At 55.0% G+C, this 20,599-nt stretch overlaps 1 protein-coding gene across 2 annotated transcripts in view; it reads left to right on the top strand.

Annotated features, from left to right (window-relative positions):
* The window catches only part of DTX1 (deltex E3 ubiquitin ligase 1), a 38,548-nt gene extending 18,781 nt beyond the window's left edge, over positions 1 to 19,767 (top strand). The window contains exons 3-10 of one of the 2 annotated variants that reach the window (XM_049697686.1): positions 198 to 885; positions 15,565 to 15,647; positions 16,005 to 16,166; positions 16,470 to 16,531; positions 17,161 to 17,319; positions 17,415 to 17,576; positions 17,667 to 17,756; positions 18,463 to 19,767. In XM_049697686.1, coding sequence (XP_049553643.1) covers positions 198 to 885; positions 15,565 to 15,647; positions 16,005 to 16,166; positions 16,470 to 16,531; positions 17,161 to 17,319; positions 17,415 to 17,576; positions 17,667 to 17,756; positions 18,463 to 18,687 — 1,631 coding nt within the window. In that variant the 3' untranslated portion in view covers positions 18,688 to 19,767. The remainder of the gene's footprint in view (positions 1 to 197; positions 886 to 15,564; positions 15,648 to 16,004; positions 16,167 to 16,469; positions 16,532 to 17,160; positions 17,320 to 17,414; positions 17,577 to 17,666; positions 17,757 to 18,462) is intronic. The other variant, XM_004281460.3, reaches the window with a different exon arrangement.
* Positions 19,768 to 20,599: the final 832 nt, after the last annotated feature.

Genomic DNA, 20,599 nt, shown 5'->3' with positions numbered 1-20,599 from the left:
CGCCCCCCTCCCCGGGCCCGCTCTCCTCTCGCCCCAACCCATATGTGCTGACCCTCAAGCTCGCCCCTGCCCGTACTGACCCTCCAGCCCGTGCTGACCCCGGTGTTGTCCCCCGCCCCTCCGGCCTGTCCCGATCCCCCTGGCCGCGGATGTTAACGGCCCTCCGGTCCTGACTCCCGTCCCCCTTGTGAGCACAGGCACCATGCGGCCGGTGCGGCGCAACTTCTACGACCCGTCGTCGGCGCCGGGCAAGGGCATCGTGTGGGAGTGGGAGAACGACGGCGGCGCGTGGACGGCCTACGACATGGACATCTGCATCACCATCCAGAACGCCTACGAGAAGCAGCACCCGTGGCTCGACCTCTCGTCGCTCGGCTTCTGCTACCTCATCTACTTCAACAGCATGTCGCAGATGAACCGCCAGACGCGCCGGCGCCGCCGCCTGCGCCGCCGCCTGGACCTCGCCTACCCGCTCACCGTCGGCTCCATCCCCAAGTCGCAGTCGTGGCCCGTGGGCGCCAGCTCGGGCCAGCCCTGCTCGTGCCAGCAGTGCCTGCTGGTCAACAGCACGCGCGCCGCTTCCAACGCCATCTTGGCTTCGCAGCGCCGCAAGGCGCCCCCCGCGCCCCCGCCGCCCCAGCCGCCCCAGCCGCCGCCCGGAGGACCAGCGGGCACTCTCGCCGTGCGCCCCAGCGCCACCTTCGCAGGCGCCGCGCTCTGGGCCGCGCCCGCCGCCGGCCCCGCCGAGCCCGCGCAGCCCCTCAGCGCGTCCCCGCGGAGCCCGAGCGCCCCCAGCGGCGCGCCCACCCCGGGGCAGAACAACCTCAACCGGCCCGGGCCCCAGCGCGCCACCAGCGTGAGCGCACGCGCCTCCATCCCGCCGGGGTAAGCCGGGCCCTGGGCGCAGGGGTAGCTGCCCACTGGGGCTAGGAACAAAGAATTACAATAATAATTATAATAACCACAAGTAATATCTAGCATCTATTAAGTATTCACTTTGTGCCAAGCGTTAACTAAGCACCTTAACGCTCATTTATCTCCAGGCGTAAGGACCCTGTGAGGTAGGGAGAGTCATCATCCCCGATTTACAGATAAGGAAACTGAAGCACGGGGAGAGTTAGTAACATTTCCCAGATCGCACAATTCACAGTGATGGGTCCATAGCAGCAACTATAATGGTGTACAGTCCATGTTTATTATTTACTAAACTCCTTATCTACACCACCTCACTTATTACACACACACACACCCCAAAATTCCACCATGCCCCTGCTACAGATGGAGAGGCTGAGGCTGGGAGAGGTACGGCGCCTTCTGAGGGCCACCCAGGTGGAGAGCAGGGATTGGAATTCACACCAATTCCAGGATTCTGTGCTGTGTTGTCTTCGAATTTTTGGAGGGTTTCCACCCCTGCCCCAGTCCATACCCATCTCATGTGGAGGCTCAAAGCAAGCATTAGGCCCTTGTCCGAAACATTTCCCCTATAGGCCACGTCTAAATATCACCATCACTTGGGGCTAATACTGTGATTTTCAAGCTGGGCTTTAGGGACTCCTGGGGTGACCCGAGATAGTGGCAGGAGAGGGTGGTGGTTAAGAGGTCAGGCACACAAGAGCCAGCCTCTCTGCTCTTGTTTTAACCAGAGCAGCCCTTTTTGGAATCTCTTTTGTGAACTGGCTTTCCCAGCAGGATTTCACTGAGGAAGGGAACCCGGCTCACACCAACTTTGGAAGTCCCTGGGTTAAGGCATCCAGGCCCCGGGATGGGGACCCAGCGAGCCTGTCAGCTCCCCACCCTGGAGCCCAGGTTCAGTTGATCTCAGCAGAGGGCCAGACCCTGAAGTGGTGGGAGAGAGAGGGAGGGGCAAAGACCTCGATCTTGAGATAGACCAGAGGGAAAAGAGCAGCTGGGGTGTGGGTCGTGGTGCCCAAAAGGCGGAACGGGCACCAAAAGTCAGCTCTGCTCTAATTCCTCTGGCACGGCCCAGGAGAGCGACCGTGCTGATCTGACCTCAGCAAAGGTCAGGCATGGAGACAACCTTTGAGGTCACCGTATCCAGGTCTCCCCTTTCACCAACAGAAACTGAGGCCTGGGGAAGGGAAGGGACTCTGAATTAGGCTGCCCTTCTGAACCTTTGAGAATCTGACTGCTTGGGTTCAGATCCCCTCTTGACAGCCACTTACGAGCTGTGAGGTCTGGGGTAAGTCCCTCCCCTTCACTGAGCCTCGGTTTCCTCATCTGTGAAATGGAAGCTGTGTGCCTGATCGTAGCACCTGTGTCGCAATAGTCCTGCAGTGGCAGCCAGGACTACCATTGTTATCCAGGAGGAGGGCTGGTGTGGGGGGCAGGGGAGCTGTGATTTTCCATGGGAAGGACTACAGCAACCACCGCCTGCCAGCCTCGCCCTCCCTTCCCCTCCTCGCCACCTTCCCCTCCAGGTCATTCCTCTATGGCCCGACCGTCCCAGTGCCCACAGAGAGGAGCCCTGAGGAGGTCAGGGAAAGCATCTTGGGGAAGCAGTGCGGGAAGGACTCACCCATCTGGGGATCACAGACAGGTTTTCACTGTGGCTCCTTGTAAATTGCGACCTGGCTCTGGCTCCCTTATGAAAAGAGGGGGTTGGAGGGCCCCAGAATGACAAGAAGAGTAGAACAGCAAGTTGGAGTAGATGCAGGAGGGGGCAGAAGCGGGAAAGTCCCAGGGGCCTTTGCAGCAAGAATTCAAGAACTTCTCTCCGGGGCTATATTGTTGAAACCCACTAGTGGATTATGAAATCAGAAGGTTGTAACCAGAATTTTCTGGCAATGGAATGGAATAGAATAGAATAGAAAAGAAAATATTGGCATGTGTCATACATAGTAACAGTAAGAATTGTTCCGTGAACCTTTCGCGTGATTTCTACATGTGTTTAATGGGTCGCCAGGTGAAATGAATTTCTTAGTCACTGATGAAACTTTTGAAAGCCACTGTTTTAGGGCAAGCTGGGAATTGCTCAGTATCGGTTCTCCAAATGTGTACTGTGGGTGCATGTTTACAGAGACCAACAAGACAAACAGGGTCCAAACTGCCAGACATACAGCCAGCAAACGAGTAAATGAACACAATTGCTGGAGAGAGAGGGAAGTGCTGGGGAAGGTGGTGGGATGGGGTGGTGTGGTTGACAGGGAACGGGATAGTCAAGGCAGACCCCACCGAGGAGGTAGGTAGCCGGGCCTGGAGAAAGGCCATTCCAGACAGAGGGAACAGCAAGCCCAGCTTCAATGGGGCTTAGAGGACACGGCGCGTTTAGAGAAGGGCTAGAGGTGTGGGGAGGCCTGGAGTGTGAGATGCCAGTGAGAACAGAAAAGGGCATCCCAGGCAGGGGCAGTGCCAGCGCAAAGGGGCGGGGGGGAGAATGAATCCGGCAGGTTCTGGAGACTGCGCAGGGATGGAGGTGGAACGGCAGGGGCTGAGATTTTTTCCATGTTGGGAGTACGGAGCCAGATGGCAGGGCCTGAGGTGGGGCCTGGACTTGGTGCTGCCAGCAATAGGGAGCTATAGAGTGTGCTTGAGCTCACGAGGGCTCTGGAGAGAAGAAAGATTTCTCCCTGGGGTTGCTGATCATTAAACATGTCCTCCTCTGACCTGCCAGCACCCTGCTCTCCCCAGCCATGTGCCCCCTACCCAGTCTGTATCACTCCCCCTCCCCTTCCTGGGAGCTCTTTCTGACCCTCTCTGAGACCAGACATTGGCCTGGAAAGGGGACATGGGGGACTGATGGGGCTCCCTCGTCCCTCCCTGGCCATGTAGACCCTGCCCAGTCTCACCCCTGCCCCTCTAACAGACCCTCCCCAGCCAGACAAGCCTGGGTGGAGGCCCCCCAACCCTCATCTCCAAGGAACTCCAGCTAAAAATACCCCTGGTTCAGAGTGGGGGGGTAGGTACAGGACACGTGGAGTCTCCTGCTGAGTGAGGGGAGTGGGAGGAAGGAGGCATGGGGATGGCAGACCCTGGTTCCTCCAGACTGAAGCTTCCCGTTGCCAAGGCAACTGAGGCCCTGGCGCAGCCCATGATGGGAAAGGGATGGGGTCTCTGAGGAGCTAGGCAGCCAGGCCCCCCACTCCACCCTGATCCCCAAACCCCACAGAGCCCCTCATGGCCCTTCTCACGGTCTCTCTGCCTCTGTGTTTGTCTGTCATTGTGCCTGGGCTGCCACAGGCTGGGGGGCCCAAACAACAGAAATGTGTTGTCTCGCACTCTGGGGGCTGGAGGTCTGAGATCAAGGTGTCAGTAGGGTGGGTTTCTGGTGAGGCCTCTCTCCTTCGGCTTACAGATGGGCACCTTCTCCCTGTGTCTTCATATCACCTACCCTCTGTACCCCTGTGTCCAAATTCCCTCTTTATAAGGGCACCAGCCATATTGATTAGGGCCCAAGCTAATGACCTTGTTCATGACTTGATCACCTCTTCAGAGATCCTGTCTCCAAAGTGTCTGGGGGCTTGGGGGGCGTTAGGACTTCGACACCTGAGTTCTGGGGTGAACACAATTCAAGCCACAGCCGTGTGTCTGTGACTTTCCTGTTACACTTTCTGAGTCTCAGCCTCCCTTTCAGTCTCTCTCTTTCTCCCTGTGACTGTGTCTCCCTGTCTCTGTCTGTCTCTGTCTCTTGTTCCTTCTCTCCTGCCTTTTTCTTTCCCTCTCATCAGCTCTCTCCCTCCCCTGCTCCCTTCTCTCCACCCTACCTCTCTCCTGCCGAGAGAGGTGCATGGCTTCACCCTCCCTGGCCTCAGTTTCCCCATCTGCCAAACGGAGCTAAAATCGCCCCAGTCCACACGTGCTGGCTCAGCAGAGCTGATGCGCGTGCAAATGCATTTCAGATCACCGCACATGATCCGTGTGCAAGGGAGGGGTGAACTCTGACATCATTCTTTGTCATCCTTCTTACCTCCCATCCTCATCTCAGGACAGAGGTCCAGAGAGGGGCACTGACTTGCCCCCAGGCCACACAGCCAGTGGGGCCAGAGTGTCCCCCGGCCAGGGTTTTTTTCCACTCCCCCTGTGACGGGGCGAGAAGCCAGCTGGCAGCCGGGGCCTGGGGGACAGACACAGAGGGGTGGGAAAGACCCACCCTGTCACCTGAGAGGGCAGCATCCAGCACTTTGGAACACAGCTGTGGGACAGACTCAGAGTTTCCAGCCCACGTGGTGGAGGGGAGAGGGAGGGGGACAGCTGCAGGCCTGTTTCCATTTACTGAGTGCTCAGTGCGTCCCAGGCTCCATCTCACGGCTTTTACATGCATCGCCTCTCGTGATGCACACAGAAACCCAAGGTGGCAGGTCCTATTATCCCCATTTTTCAGATGAGGAAACTGAGGCTCTGAAAGGCTGGCCCTTGATCAAGGTCACGTGATTAGGACTCTGATTCAAAAACCCCAGTCGGCCACGGTACTGGGATACCCCACCCCGCTGTCTGCCCACTCCAAGTATCCAGCCAGGGTCCCAGAGAGACCTGGCCCTGATTCTACAAGGTGTTGTGGAGTCCAGGGAGTAGATGGACCCACAGAGGCTGAGTGTGGGCCCAGCTTCTGTGTCTCCTCTCACTGTGTGACCCCAGTGGAGCTTATCGCCCTCTCTGGACCTGTTTTTGCACCTATGGAGTGGGGCTGGCAACAAAGACCAACGTGGGGGCAGATGTCAGAGTGCCTGCATTTTCAAATCTGCCCCTGCCCGTACATCCCTATCAGACTACAGTGTTGCCACCCTAATCAGCGCCATCAAGATGCCATTTGAGTTTTGTTTCGTTTTTTTAAATATTTATTTATTTATTTTATTTTTGGCCGCGTCGGATCTTAGTCGCGGCATGTGGGATCTTTCGTTTTGGTGCATGGGCTCTTGGTTGCGGTGCGCAGGCTCCAGAGCGCATGGGCTCTGTAGTTGCAGCACGTGGGCTCACTCGTTGTGGCGCATGGGCTCAGTTGCCCCACGGCATATGGGATCTTAGTTCCCCGACCAGGGATCGAACCCGCGTCCCCTGCATTGGAAGGCGGATTCTTAACCACTGGACCAGCAGGGAAGTCCTGCCATTTGAGTTTTCATACCTCTGGTTCTTAGCCTGAGAGCCTCTTCCTGTTTACTGGCCACCAGTGATTCCTTCTTTTACCAATCACTTGTTTATTTCTTTTGCGTCTCCTTCTCTTGGGCTCTTTATTACTTCCTTATTGATTTGCAAGCGCTTCTCCTGCATTAAGGGTATTAACCCTTTAACTGTCGTCTTTCCCCAGTTTGCTATTTCTTTTTATCTTCTCTATAGCCTATGTTTGCTTTTTAATTAGTTAATCTTTTTATGTTCAGCGACTACTGTGCGCCAGGCACTGTCTGGAGCCCTGGAGATACAACCATGACCAAAACAGACAATCCCTGCCCTCCTGGAGCTCACATTCTAGTGAGAGACAAACAATAAACAAAATAAATACATTCTAGAATATGGTAGAGAGTAGTAATGATTACAGAGGTAAAATAAAGAAAGGAAGGGGTGCAGGGGGTGGTGGGAGGGATGTAATTGTAAACAAAGAGGTCAGAAAAGGCCTCACTGAGAATATAACATTTGAGAAAGGATTGAAGGAGGTTGAGAAGCAAGCCACGCAGAGACCTGGGGGGAGAGCATTGCAGACAGAGGGGACAGCTTGTGCAAAGGCCCTGAGGCAGGAGCAGGCCTGGTAGGTTCAAGGAGGCCAGTGTGGCTGGAGAGGCTACAGGGGATGTGGGGTGGGAGAAGAGGCCAAAGATGAAATGGGGCCAGTCCTGCAGGGCCCCGAAGGCTGTGCTGAGGACTTCGGCTTTCACTCTGCGTGGGATGGTAGCCAGCAGGGTTGGGAGCTGGAGCCAGACTGGCGTGACTCTGTTGTCACAGGTTCAATCTGGATGTGGAGAATAGGTGGGGAGGTGGGCTTTGATGTGGGGGGGTGTTTGGGTGTTTTCCTTCTTCTTTTTTTTTTTTCCTTCTTCTTTTTATTTCCTGCAGTGATTTTGCATTTATGTTCTGAAGAATCCACATTTTGTTTATCCGGCTCTTTCCTGGGTATTACTTTTAAATGCTTCAAAAGTAACAAAGTCCCGAAAGGCACAACATGAAAAGTCTCACCCTCACCATGTCCTCAGGGGGCCCCTGGCCTGCCCACCCTCCCCCTTTTCCTGTCCTGGCTGGAGTGCCTTGGTTGTCACCCTGCCTCTCCTCTCGCTGGGCTCCCCCAGCGCCTCACCGCAAGGTCAAACCAAACTGCCCCAATCCCCCGCCCCCCAGACCTGAAGCACTTCCTGCCCTGCTCCCTGGGAGGCCAAACCACACACTCCTGTCTACGTGTCTGCCCCCGGCCCGGCCGTGGGAACCAACCGACAGCCCTCCCCTCCCCTCCCTTCCCTTGCCTGGGCTCCACCCCGGGGCCGCGCCGACGGAGCAGGGAGACCAGGAGGGTGGGGGAGGGTGACACGGAGCCCCCAGGCCTCTGGATAAACCTGGGCCCTAAATGACAGCCACCCCTCAAAATATCGCTCTAGGGGGACTTTAGTACCGTTGAACCCCTAGGAGTGGACGGGGTCAGGGGTGAGAGGTCCCAGTTAACAGAGGGGAAACTGAGGCCCATAGAAGCTCAGCAGCTTGTTCAGGCAGGGGGTGGGGGGGGATGGCTGGAGCGAGGAAAGGGGAAGCGAGCCAGGCCGCTTGATGGTTTGTGGCTTTTGCTGGACCCATGGGGCACCCTGTCTCCCTGGAGCTTGCCGTGACGTTCTCAGGCTCTGCAGAGGGGTTGGGGGTGCAGACCTGGCTGACACCGGACTGTGGGGGTCAGGGGTTCAGGTACAGGACGAGTGGGCACTGAATGGGAGCAGGTGACAGGAGCAGGCCCAAGGAACAGGGGAGGGGGGGCCCATGCACTATTCAACTTCCTTCTCCCCATGACATGGCGCTCTCACTTCTGCCCCCTCCTCACCCACTTGGACCCATATGACTGAGGCATGAGCCTCCAGAGGCTCCCCAAGGGGCCATGGGGTAAGTGCCAGGTGTCTGGAGAGCATCTGAGGCCAATCAGAGGACCTGAAACCACCATCAGAGAATGTGACATGCCTGGGGCCTGCCAGGGGCATGGAGGAGAGGGAGAGGACAGGGACGCCAGCCTAGGTTGTGACTTCCTGCGTTTCTGGGGTCCTGAACCCCCTTGTTGCTTGGGACAGAGAGGAGTGGCCAGAGCAGGCAAATGTATCCACTCATGAAGCCCTCAATGCAGGCCTCCCCAACCTGAGCCAGCTCCAGGGTCCAGGTCAAAGGCTTTGGCCCACCTCTAGGGCACAGAGGGCTCAGAAGGCTGGCTCAACTCCAGGTGACCCCACAGATCCACCTGGTGGGCTCAGCTCTGGCCTCTGACTCAGAAACTCCAGGACCACTAACCAGCTGGTTGACCATCGTGAAGCCACTTCCCCTCTCTGGGCCTCATTCCGATCATTTGCAAGATAAATGACAAACAGATTTCAGTTCATGGGCTGGCTCTGCTTGAATGGAAATGACTTCCTGGAGCACTCTTGACAAGGATTCTGAAGTTGCATTTTAGCTTAGCGGAAAGGAGTGCTAGGATTGATTGGTGATGCCTGCCATGGGTGCTAGATAGGCAGTAATGGTACCTATGTCATGTATTTGCCATCCCTGCTCCAACCTTGTCTCTGGGGGCACATTTGGTGTTAGAACTACTTTCTTTTTTTTTAATTAATTTTTATTGGAGTATGGTTGCTTTACAATGTTGTGTTAGCCTCCACTGCACAACAAAATGAATCAACCATACACGTACAGATATCCCCTCCCTTTTGGACTTCCCTCCCATTTATGTTACCACAGTGCATTAGTTCTATACAGTATGTTCCCATCAGTTGTCTATTTTATACATAGTATCAATAATGTATATGTGTCAATCCCAGTCTCCCAATTCCTCCTCCCATCCCACCCCTTTCCCCCTTGGTATCCATACATTTGTTCTCTACATCTGAGTCTCTATTTCTGCTTTGCAAATAAGATCATCTGTACCATTTTTCTAGATTCCCCATTCATGCATTATTATACAATATTTGCTTTTCTCTTTCTGACTTACTTCACTCTGTATGACGCTTTCTAGGTCCATCCACATCTCTGCAAATTACCCAATTTCATTCCTTTTTATGGCTGAGTAATACCCATTGTATATATGTGCCACATCTTCTTTATCCATTCCTCTGTTGATGGACGTTTACATTGCTTCCATGTCCTGGCTATTGTAAGTAGTGCTGCTATGAACATTGGGGTGCATGTGTTTTGTTTTTTTAAAAAATAAATAAATAAATTTATTTATTTATTTATTTATTTTTGGCTGCATTGGGTCTTCGTTGCTGCGCACGGGCTTTCTCTAGTTGTGGCAAGCGGGGGCTACTCTTCGTTGCAGTGCGTGGGCTTCTCATTGCAGTGGCTTCTCTTGTTTTTTTGAATTATGGTTTTCTCTGGATATACGCCCAGTAGTGGGATTGCTGGGTCATATGGTAGTTCTATTTTTAAGAACTACTGTTTCTAAGGACACCAGGCACCCCTCTGAAGAGACCAGAGAACTAGTAGACCGATTCCTTAATTGGCTCAACTCCTCCATACAGTGCTTACTGAGTACCGATTTGCACCACGTTTCATCCTCAATCCTGGGGTCACAGGACTGGGTCAGAAGCTCACAGTCTGGTGGAAGAGATAAGAGTAGAACCCCACAACTAGGAAGCAAGACAGGAAATGTGTCCTCAAAAAAACAAAAGATAAACACAGTCCCCTGGGAATTCAAAGAAGGAGTGGTTATGTATTTGCTTGAGGTCGATCAGAAAAAGCCTCATGAAGACAGTGACCTTTGAACGTGTCTTCAAAGGGAAGATGTGAATTGGGAATAGACAGTATGGACAGGCAGGGGAAACAGTGTGACAAAGGTATGCAGACAGGAAAGGGCAGGGAACAGTGTGAGGAACAGCAACTAGGAAAATCTCCCCAAGTTATCTCATCCTGCCTTTGAACATTGCCTCCCAGCCAGGGCAGGTATGAGGCATCTCTGTTTGCTCTTCTGTGGCAAAGGAAAGAGAAGGAAGCCAAACACCCTAACCCTCTTTCCCAAACTCGTCCTGGGGAGATTTTTTTCCTCAGATAACAGCCTCCTGCCTCAGTCTCTGAGCCAGGGTGAGAGAACTTGGTTTCGTGTCACATGGCTGAGAAAATAGACTCTGGAGTCTGACATCCTGGGCTCACATTTGGGCTCTACCACTTACTGGCAAGTTACTTCATCTCTCTGGGCCTCAGTCTCCCCCTCTGTAGAATGGGATATCACAGACTTATTGGGACGATTAGATGAGGGAGGGAAGGTCTACAACAGAGTCTGGGACATAGCGAGCTCTTGGAATTATTGACCCCTGGCCCATCTCTGTGTGGCATGTTCACTGAGACAGTTTCCGGGAAATGTCTGGGTTCCCCCAAACCTTGCCATGGAATCTCTGCCTTGAGTTGGATGGGGAGCATTTCTGGGAACTTCTTAGAGAAGCTTTGCTCGTGCTGTTCCCACGGATGCCCACTTAGTGTGCTCACTTCAGAATGAAAGTTGGCACAGAGTCTCCGAGGGCTAAAGGCTTCAGAGGGGCTTCTCTGGGGCAGCTGCTTCAAGGCTCACTTCCAATGTGTGCAAAAAATGCACGGGGAGACTGCGCCCGAGCACGTGAGCATGAGTCATCGGCTTGGAACATCCCCGCAAAATCCAGTCTTCCTTCCTTCCTTCGTGCAACAAGTGTTTCTTGACAATCTACTATGTGCCATGTACTCGCGGCGATGGCAGGTGGTGAGGAAGGTCTTTCTACCGAGGCAGCGCTGAAGCAGACCTCAGGGAGCCACTCAGCATCGGCGGGAAAAGCCTTCAGGCGGAGGGCACAGCAAGTGAAAAGGCCTTGAAAGGGCTCAGCATTTTACAGCAGAGGTGTGTGGAGTAGAGAGGTGGAGGGGGTAGGAGATGAGGTCACAGAGGCAGGGAGGGCCTGGTCATGCCGAAGACTTTATAATATCAGGCTGTGATTAATGCAATGACAAAAAACATTAAGTAAGGTAAGGGCAAAGGCAGAGGGCTTCTCTAGAATAAAGTGGAAGGGAAGATCTCGGATAGGGTGACATTTGAGCAGAAACCTGTGTTAAGTGAGGGAGCAGAGCATGAGGATAATCTGGGGGAGAGCATTCTGGGAGAGGAATCAGCAAGTGCAAAGGCCCTGGGGTGAGGACGGGCCTGGTATGTTTGCAGAATGGCAGGGAGACCAGGGAGGCTGGGGTGGTGTGGGTGAGGGGTGAGCACAGGAGAAACAGAGTTCAAGGGGTAGGTACTGGCTATACTGCATATGGTAAAGAGATTGGATTTTACTCTAAGCAAGGTAAGAGCCACAGGGGATTGAGGGCAGCGGGAGGAACAGGATCTGATGCAGGGGTGGGCAAGGCAGTGGGACCCATCCCTGCCCTGGCGCAGCCAGGGCTGGCTTCTGGTCAGAGCAGATTTCAAGGCCTGAAGGATTCCTCTGACCCTTTGCCAGGCAGGGCCTCAAGAGGGCGGAGCAGAGAGTGAAGGCCGGCCCCCCTTCCGGGAGGCCTGTGGGCAGCAGTCTCCTGTCCAGGGCAGGAGGATGTTCTCACTGATTCGGAGGAAACAGCGCATCCCACATCAAAAAGGGGCCTGGGTGGCTCCCACGCTCTGGCATCGTGGGAACCCAGCAACCCTGGGTTCTCGCAGGGGGCCCGCAGATTGAGAGAGGCTGGGGGCCACCTGGGGACTGTCCCCCAGCTTGCCGACGGTAAATAAAAAACAGCCCCACCATCACGCCCCACTCACAACCCTCCTCCCAGGAGCAAGACTGACTCTTGTAACCCAGGGCTCTGTGGTTTTTAAAGCGTGCCTGAGATTGAAGGGCTGCTAAGATCTAAAATATTCCCTTTCTGGGGTCCCTCCTGCCTAACTCCCTGGCCAAAGGCTCAGCAAGACCAGTGTCATGAGCTGGACCAGACTTTGGGCATTATATAGACCTGGGGTAGCCAACTGTCCTTGCTGATTGGTAGAGGCTGCCTGGAGAGCTGTGCTGATGATTCTGCTTGGCTTGAGAAAGTGCTATGATGGATTAGTGATGCCTGCCACAGGTAGGAGACAAGAAGTGGTGGTACTTGTGCCAAATACTTTTCTTTCCACCATTTTACAGATAGCCCTGGAGAGAAGGAAGGATGTTTTCTCATGAGATAGACATGAAGGAAGGAAGGGGATGGGAAGACCTGGATATGTAGAGGACCTTAACAGTGTGTCTACACTAGAAGTGTTTTAGGGACTTCCCTGGTGGTCCAGTGGTTAGGACTATGCATTTCCACCGCAGGGGGCATGGGTTCAAACCCTGGTCAGGGAACTAAGATCCTGCATGCCTAATAATAATAATAATACACTAGAAGGGCTTCCCTGGTGGCACAGTGGTTGAGAGTCTGCCTGCCAATGCAGGGGACACGGATTCAAGCCCTGGTCTGGGAAGATCCCACATGCTGCGGAGCAACTAGGCCCGTGAGCCACAACTACTAAGCCTGCGCATCTGGAGCCTGTGCTCCGCAACAAGAGAGGCCGCGACAGTGAGAGGCCCGCGTACCGCGATGAAGAGTGGCCCGCACTTGCCGCAACTAAAGAAAGCCCTCGCACAGAAACGAAGACCCAACACAGCCAAAAATAAATAAATTTTAAAAATAAATAAAATAATAATACACTAGAAGAGTTTTGAAGGACAGTTCAGGAGGAGGAGAAGCTGGAGGTGCCTCCACCTTTCCTGTAAGAGGATGGGGAGGGATGAGACTAGGGTGGTAATGCCCCTGCAAGGAAGGTCCTGGAGGATTATGACGAACCCTGCGAAGGGGCAGATGGGTACTCAGCCCCCATCCCTTGGGTCCCAGCAGGCTGCTGAAGGAGAAAATTAGGACACCTCCGCTCTCACCCCTGCACCAAACTATGAACTTTATGGGTTTTAACTCATTGAACCTCCACAAGACTCTATCCCCATTACAGATGGGGAAACCAAGGCACAGCATCTTTCCCCCCTCCCACACCTCAGCTGTCCAGCCCCTGGGGGCCCCCAGGGGTACCTACCCTCCGCTGCACCTCCCTCACAACTCTGGGTCACCAGAGTGTTTGGTGACCCTGATGTCTGCTCCAGATGCTGCCACCCCCAGTAAGAGGGGTCTGGGAGGAGTGCCCCGGCCGACCAGGTGTAAGCCCGTGCCGCTGGGCAGCCACAGAGTGGACGGCTGTGTGTAGTGCGTGTGTGTGTGTTACTGTGTGTGTAAAGTGGAAGTCCCCCAGCCGAGCGTCTACCTGTCATTGCTGGGGAGCATGGGTCATGGTGTCTGTGTGTCCCCACGTGCAGGTGGCAGGGTCCCTTTGCAGGCTGCAGACTGCTGGGTGCTTGTGAGGACCAAGGTGCCTTTACCCCGAATTTGGGGGAGGGGCGGCTGTGGCACGAGAAGAGTCCATTGACTCTTCTCCTGTCCAGTTCATTGTCCTCATGGTGTGTGCACGTGGTATCTCTGTGTGTGCTGTTCCCTGGAGTGTGTGTATACATGTTTGTATGGTGTTCTCCATGCAGAGGTGTGTGTATCTGTATGAACCTGTGTGTGTTCATGGGGTGTGTTCCCTGAGGTGTGTCTCTGTGTACCTCTGTATGTATGCATGCATGGTGTGTACTGCCTGGTGTGTGTGTGTGTTTGCATGCAAGCGTGTGTGGCACGCTCCCGAAGTATATGTGTGCCTGTGTCTGTATCTATGTACAGGGAGGGGGCTTCCTGGATTGTGTGTGCATGCCTGTGTGTGCGTGTATCTATCGTGTGTTCCCTGGAGCATGTGTGTACATGCATGGGGGGCATGTTTTCAGGAGTGTGTGCCTGTTTGAGCAGTGTTCTCCATCTGTGTTTGTGTGTGTGTGTGTATGTGTGTGTGTGTGTCCTTGTGCATTTGGCGTGTTCTCCAAGTGTACGTGTGCATGTATATATAGCCCATGTTCCCCAGGGGTATGTGTGTGTGTGTTTCTGGACCCACTGCAGCAGCATGAAAACCTGCCAAACGTAATATTTGCTTAAAGACACTTTCCAGCCAGCTTCCTGGTGCCGACTGTACCTGCTAAGGCAGGTGTCCAGGCAGCACTGGCCAGGCTCAGACCCGAGCAGGCAGGCAAAGGGGGCTGCAGCAGCTCCTTCCCCAGCTGTCACTGCCCGCATCCCTTCCTGCACTTCCTCCTGGCACATCCCCAAGCCCCTCAGGCTGCCCTGTGGCTTTTATTACACCCTTCTCTTCATCAAAACTTACCCTTCCATGCCCATCAACAGGAAGATACCAGTTCATCCACAAAACTAAGCCCTGAAGTCTAGACTCAGGCGGGCACACTGTACAGATCACAACAAGATTTCTCCTTTATTGTCATCCCCATTTTACAGCTAAGAAAACAGAGGATCACAGAGGTTAAGTGACTCTCCCAAGCTTATCACTGCAATACTTTCATGGTTTCCTATCCAAGATGGAGAGAAGTTACACTGTAACTTAACTGGGTTCAGGTGCAAGAGAGGTGAAATTAGGCAGGATTACACAGCGATGGTGATGATGGTGGTGATGACGGTTAAAGCTATTGGAGTCTTTATTAGGTACCAGGAATTGTGCTCAGCCCTTGGCGTGTAGAATTTCATTGACTCTTCACAGCAAACTTAAGGAAGGTGCCACATTATCTCCATTTTACTGATGGGGAAACAGGTTTATGAGAGGTGTGATGACGTGTCATCCAGCTGCTTAACGGTGGAGCTGAAATATGAAAGTAGCTCTGGATGATTCCAAAAGCCAGACCTCTTTGGAGGGAAGGGCAAAGAGGGGAAGCAGGCTACATTTTCCTAGGGCCTCTTCATTTGAAGAGGTGACAGTGCCTTAGTCACAGGAACTGACATCAGTAAATATTCCAGAGGGGGGAAATGTTCATCATCAAATGTCTTTGGGAAACCTGCATTTACCATTGCTAACCATATTTCCTTATGCAGGACTTATCAGAGCCTTTAATATGCCCATATGTGTTGTGAATTTCCAAGTGGGACAGTGAAGTGTTTTCTAACTGATCCCTAAATCCTCCTTTCCTAGAACCTTTTATGGGGATCAGTGCTCCATATAGCAAAGTTTGAGAGCAGCTAGAATGGCTAAATCACAAATAGTTGGGTTTCAGGCACAGTGGCCAATGAAAGGGAGCAGTTGGGAGCCAAGTGCTCTCACCAGGGAGGAGGCCAGCTGTGGAGTAGGGGAGGGTCAGTACTAAGTCTAGGGGTTCATTCCGTTATCACAGGGGCGGAGGTCCTGCTCACACCGAACCCCATAATAGAAGGATGTCAGAGTAGGAATGGAGTTCCCTGGTGGTCGTTCTAGATAACTGGGACAGACACAAACGGGTCAGAGTATGGCCACGAGCCAGAGCCAGAAGGCAAAGCAGAGTCCCCTGATCTTCTGGTGCGGGGGTGGGGGGGCTGCAGCCTCTTCTCTTCTCCCCTCAGGGTCCCTGCGCTCCCGGTGAAGAACTTGAATGGTACGGGGCCAGTCCATCCGGCCCTGGCAGGTGAGTCCAGTCCAGGACGGGAAAGAAGGGCGGGGCCCACAAGGTGGCAGCCCCACCTCTCGGCCCCTTGGCCCGTCCCCTTGGAGGGCGTGGCCAAGAGGACACACCCCCTGCCTTTGGGCCATAACACTGGGGTCCATGGGGCCCGCAGAAGGGACTCCACTTGGCTTCAACCTTGGGTGGGAGCTAAGTGGGCGGGGCCCATCGGGCACCCCACCCACCCATCTGAGGATTCCTGGGCTTACCAGATGGGCGGAGTCTGGGGAGAGACCCCATGGGTCCACGCGATGTTGGGAGAGCAGGGCGGGCGGGACCTGGATGAGCATCCCGCCCCCTGACTGTTGCCGCCGCCCCCAGGGATGACCGGGATCCTGCTCTGCGCTGCGGGGCTGCCCGTGTGCCTGACGCGGGCCCCCAAGCCCATCCTGCACCCACCGCCCGTGAGCAAGAGCGACGTGAAGCCCGTGCCAGGCGTGCCCGGGGTGTGCCGCAAGACCAAGAAGAAGCACCTCAAGAAGAGTATGCCTCCCGCGCCCGATCCTGACCCCTGAACTTGACCCCACTAACCTTTGACCGCAACCCCTCTGGCCCTTCAACTCCAATTTGGTCTAAAGACTTGTGACCCCATCTCAGTTCTGGTTCCCTGACCCCATTCGCCACCAACTCCGATTACATCAAACCTCAAGCAACCCTTGACATGTGACTCCTGCCAACCCTTACAGCTTCTGACCCCACCCCTCTGACCCGTGACCCTGTCCTCGGCCAAGCCCTCAGGACTAGACTCTGGGTACCCTCAAGCCCACCCCCACTCTGTCCTTGCAGGTAAGAACCCTGAGGATGTGGTCCGAAGGTACATGCAGAAGGTGAAGAACCCACCTGATGAGGTGAGCCTCTAGGGGAGGGTACCTGTGCGGGGGACAGGCAGCCTCACCTCCAGAGATGGAGAGCCCAGCCCTCACCTCCTCACCTGGTTCTAGGTGTTACAGTCTCTTCTCCCAGTTTGTGGGTTTGCCTTCTCACTTTCTTACAGCGTCTTTTGATGAACAGAAATGCTACGTTTAACAGAATCACACTGATCAATCTTAGTTTTGCAGCTTTTTTTTTTTTTTTTTGGCTGCGTTGGGTCTTCGTTGCTGCGCGTGGGTCCTTTCCAGCCGCAGCGAGCGGGGGCCACTCCTGCCTCGGCACGCAGGCCTCTCACCGCAGCAGCCCCTCCTGTTTGCAGCTTATTTTTACCCATATTTTCCACCAAATGTGTTTAAGTTTTGCTTTTGATCGTTAAGCCTTTAATCCTTCTGGAGGGGCGTGTGAGCAAGCCATCTCTTCCTCTGCATGTGTCTGAATTCAGTACCTGGGGGTGTCCTCTCCTTTTGATAGATGGGGACCAGAGAGGGGGCGGTCTCTTGCCCTTGGGGGATAGGGGGTCTGGCCCCTGCCCAGGAGCAGCGCTGACTGGGGAAGGGTGTCCCGCCCTCCCCAGTCCTCAGTCTCCCGTCTGTGCCCCCTCCCCCAGGACTGTACCATCTGCATGGAGCGGCTGGTCACAGCCTCCGGCTACGAGGGCGTGCTTCGGCACAAGGGCGTGCGACCTGAGCTCGTGGGCCGCCTGGGCCGCTGTGGCCACATGTACCACCTGCTGTGCCTCGTGGCCATGTACTCCAATGGCAACAAGGTGGGCTGGGTGGGGCAGTGGGTGGGGAGTAGGCAGGGGGGGCCGGGCGGGGCTAGGACACCTGGGGACTTCACGGCCACTCTCCCCCACCCCAGGATGGCAGCCTGCAGTGCCCCACCTGCAAGGCCATCTATGGGGAGAAGACGGGCACTCAGCCACCCGGGAAGATGGAGTTTCACCTCATCCCCCACTCGCTGCCTGGCTTCGCTGACACCCAGACCATCCGCATCGTCTACGACATCCCCACAGGCATCCAGGTAAGCCCCCAGGCCCCTAGCTTTGAGCCCTCCCGAGGCCACCGCCACCGCCGCTGTCTGCGGTTCAAGCCCCTGCTGCCTCTCCCACAGGGCCCCGAGCACCCCAACCCAGGCAAGAAGTTCACTGCAAGAGGCTTCCCACGCCACTGCTATCTGCCCAACAACGAGAAGGGCCGGAAGGTGGGTGCTGTGAGGGCGCGGGGATGTGGGAGCAGGCTGGGCCCCCAGCCGCCATCAGCTGGACCTGTGGTCCCCGTTCTCCTCAGTCCCTGCACCAGCACTGACTATAACCACCCAGTGTGTGTGTGTGTGTCTGTGTGTCTGTGTTTGTGTGTCTAGCCCTGCCAGTCGCCTCACACACCTCATCTCATTCACCAGCCCGCTGAAGTCAAGGTCTTGACCTCATTTTAGAGATAAAGAAACGAAGCCTCAGAGAGGGCAAGTAACTTGCCCAAGGTCACACAGCTAGCAAACAGTGGAGCCTGGATTTGAACCCAAGCAGTCTAGGTTCTTCACTGCCACGCTAGAGACTGTCTGCTTTTACTTTTTGTTTTTCAAGAGAAGCCAGAAATTCTGATTTTCACGTGAAATCCCCAGGTTTTTGAATATTGCCAACGAAGTCACAAAGTGGCTCTTTGATACAGCATGAGGTCCAAACCAAACACAGCTGAGGGCCATCAGTTTGAGACCCTTCGCCCCAGAGAAACAGGCTGATAACATGGAAAGTGCTTTTACTGAGGGAGCTCAGAGTGGGAGCCAGTCTAGGGAAGGAAGTGGCCAAGCTGGGCAGCCGCAGGGAATCCTGCAGGGGAGCCACAGTGTGGTCAGGGAGGGACTCCAGCTGTGGGTGGGGCTGGCTGTGACCCTTGCCTGCCCCGCCCTCCAGGTGCTGAGGCTGCTTATCACCGCCTGGGAGCGGAGACTTATCTTCACCATCGGCACATCCAACACCACGGGCGAGTCGGACACCGTGGTGTGGAACGAGATCCACCACAAGACCGAGTTTGGATCCAACCTCACGGGCCACGGCTACCCAGACGCTAGCTACCTAGACAATGTGCTGGCAGAGCTCACAGCCCAGGGTGTGTCCGAGGCTGTGGCCAAGGCCTGAGGCCCAAGGCTGTCCACCTTCCCTCCTGCTTTGCCCCTGGTCCAGCACATGCAGCACATGCCTCCCTCTGCCAGGTGTGTCCTGGCGGCCCAGGTTCAGGGCTGGGGAGGAGCCTGCAGGAGGAACCAGAAGCGTTCCTGGGATTTGGCTGGTAGCAGTTGGGATGATGGGAGGATGGCGGGCCAGCCGGCTTCGACCCTAGCTACCTGAGAGGGTCGCAAGGGTGTACCGGAAACCACAGCAACCTCCCTACCAAAAAGACAGAGAGCCCCACCCCCTCACGCAAACACACGTGTCCTGTTGAACACATGCACGCACACCCACGTGCCTCTACTTACCCCCAGACTGGGGGGGAAGAGACAGAAAGACCCCTGTGATGATACTCCATGTGGATTCCCATCTGTGTCTCTATCACATCTGTACAGGCTTGTCTGCAAACAAAAGGACTCGGGTCAAGCACTTGGAGGCCTGGTGAGGGTCCGGGAGAAAAGGGGGCACTTGGGAGCCTCAGCCTCCCCCCATCTCTGCCACCCGCTGATGGGCAGCTGTGGGCCCACAGGGTGGAAGCTCCCAGAATATTCAGCAGTTTTGCAAAGGGGCGGGCCAGGGAGACAGACGAGGAGAATCTTATTTTGTGCTTGTGTCTCTTCATCCTTCTGCGACCCTGACCTCCTTCTTCTCCCCTGCCATCCCCAGGCCTTATGTCTGTCCCCGATAAAGGCACTGTTTTCCTTTCCTCCCCACCCCATTCTCTCCACCAAATCGCTCCCAATGTCAAGATCCAAAGGCTGGAGCATCTGGCTTCAGGAGTGAGACAAGGAGGGCCTGGCTTAGGCCAGCAGGTTTAAAAAGCAGACCGGACAGCAAAGAGTCCATTTCCCTTTCCTTGGAAGTGGGCAGCGGGGTGGCTGATGGTCTCGGCCAACCAGGGGCCTGTTGCCCAGGCAACTCACCAGCTCTGCCTCTGTTGATTGGCTGCCACGGCGGAAGTCAGCCAAGATTTAAAGGGACGCCAGTGATTGCTCTTTTGAAAATCTACCAGTCCCACTGTGGGTGGAGAAATAAATGGTCTTTCTCCTCCTCCGCTGGGTCTTTTCCTGTCAAGAAGGGGTGTGCGTGGCTCTGTTTCTGGGGGCTTTCGGTCCATCCCATGGGGGCGCTTGCAACAAAATGACCCAGGACCATTGCCCCGTCAGCCTTGGGCAGCTGGAGATGGAGGGTCCCCATACTTCTCTTGTCCTGGGGCAGGCAGGGGGTGTGATGGTGGCAGAGGCAGACCCTCCCAATCCTAGTCCCCAAGAGGGCACAGGTGAAAGCTCTGCTCTCAAGCACGCGCACGGCAATGCACACAGCTGCTCCCTGGTACAATTACTAGGAACCAGGAACTCAGGCTGGGAGCTGCCAGCCTCCTGGAAAATATGGAGGAGCTGGGAGACGCCGTGATCGGCTCGTTGGAACCTCAGCGCCCCAGCCTCTGCCCTCAGGGAGGAGGACCAGGTTCTGTCTAGGGAGAGACAGGGACGTATCCCGGGATCTGCAGCAAGTCTCCTGTCAGTCTCTGCAACATCCCAGGATGCTAGGAAGCTGTGGTGGACGCCACGGCTCCAGGCGACCCCTTCCGGCCACGCTCAGGATAGCACTGCATCTGGTCCATGTTACCGCCACCACACCCCACTCCCCCAGCCAGATAGGCTTAGGTTTCTGTCCTACCCTCTAGTCACACAAAACTGGAAATGAGTCTTTGGAGGCCCTTCCAATTCTGCCAGTTGGGTGTTCCCAAACACTTTACCTTCTGTGATTAATTCTCAAACAAAATCTCACCTCAATGTACAAAACCACCCAGCCCCATGGTCCTCAAATCTCATGTGCAACCACATCACCTGTGGAACTTGTTTCAAACCCTGATTCCTGC

This window comes from Orcinus orca, chromosome 15 (assembly GCF_937001465.1).
Source record: "Orcinus orca chromosome 15, mOrcOrc1.1, whole genome shotgun sequence".
Classification (NCBI taxonomy): Eukaryota; Metazoa; Chordata; class Mammalia; order Artiodactyla; family Delphinidae; genus Orcinus; species Orcinus orca.
Note: the sequence above shows the minus strand (reverse complement) of the source record. Positions and strands in the feature narration are given on the sequence as shown.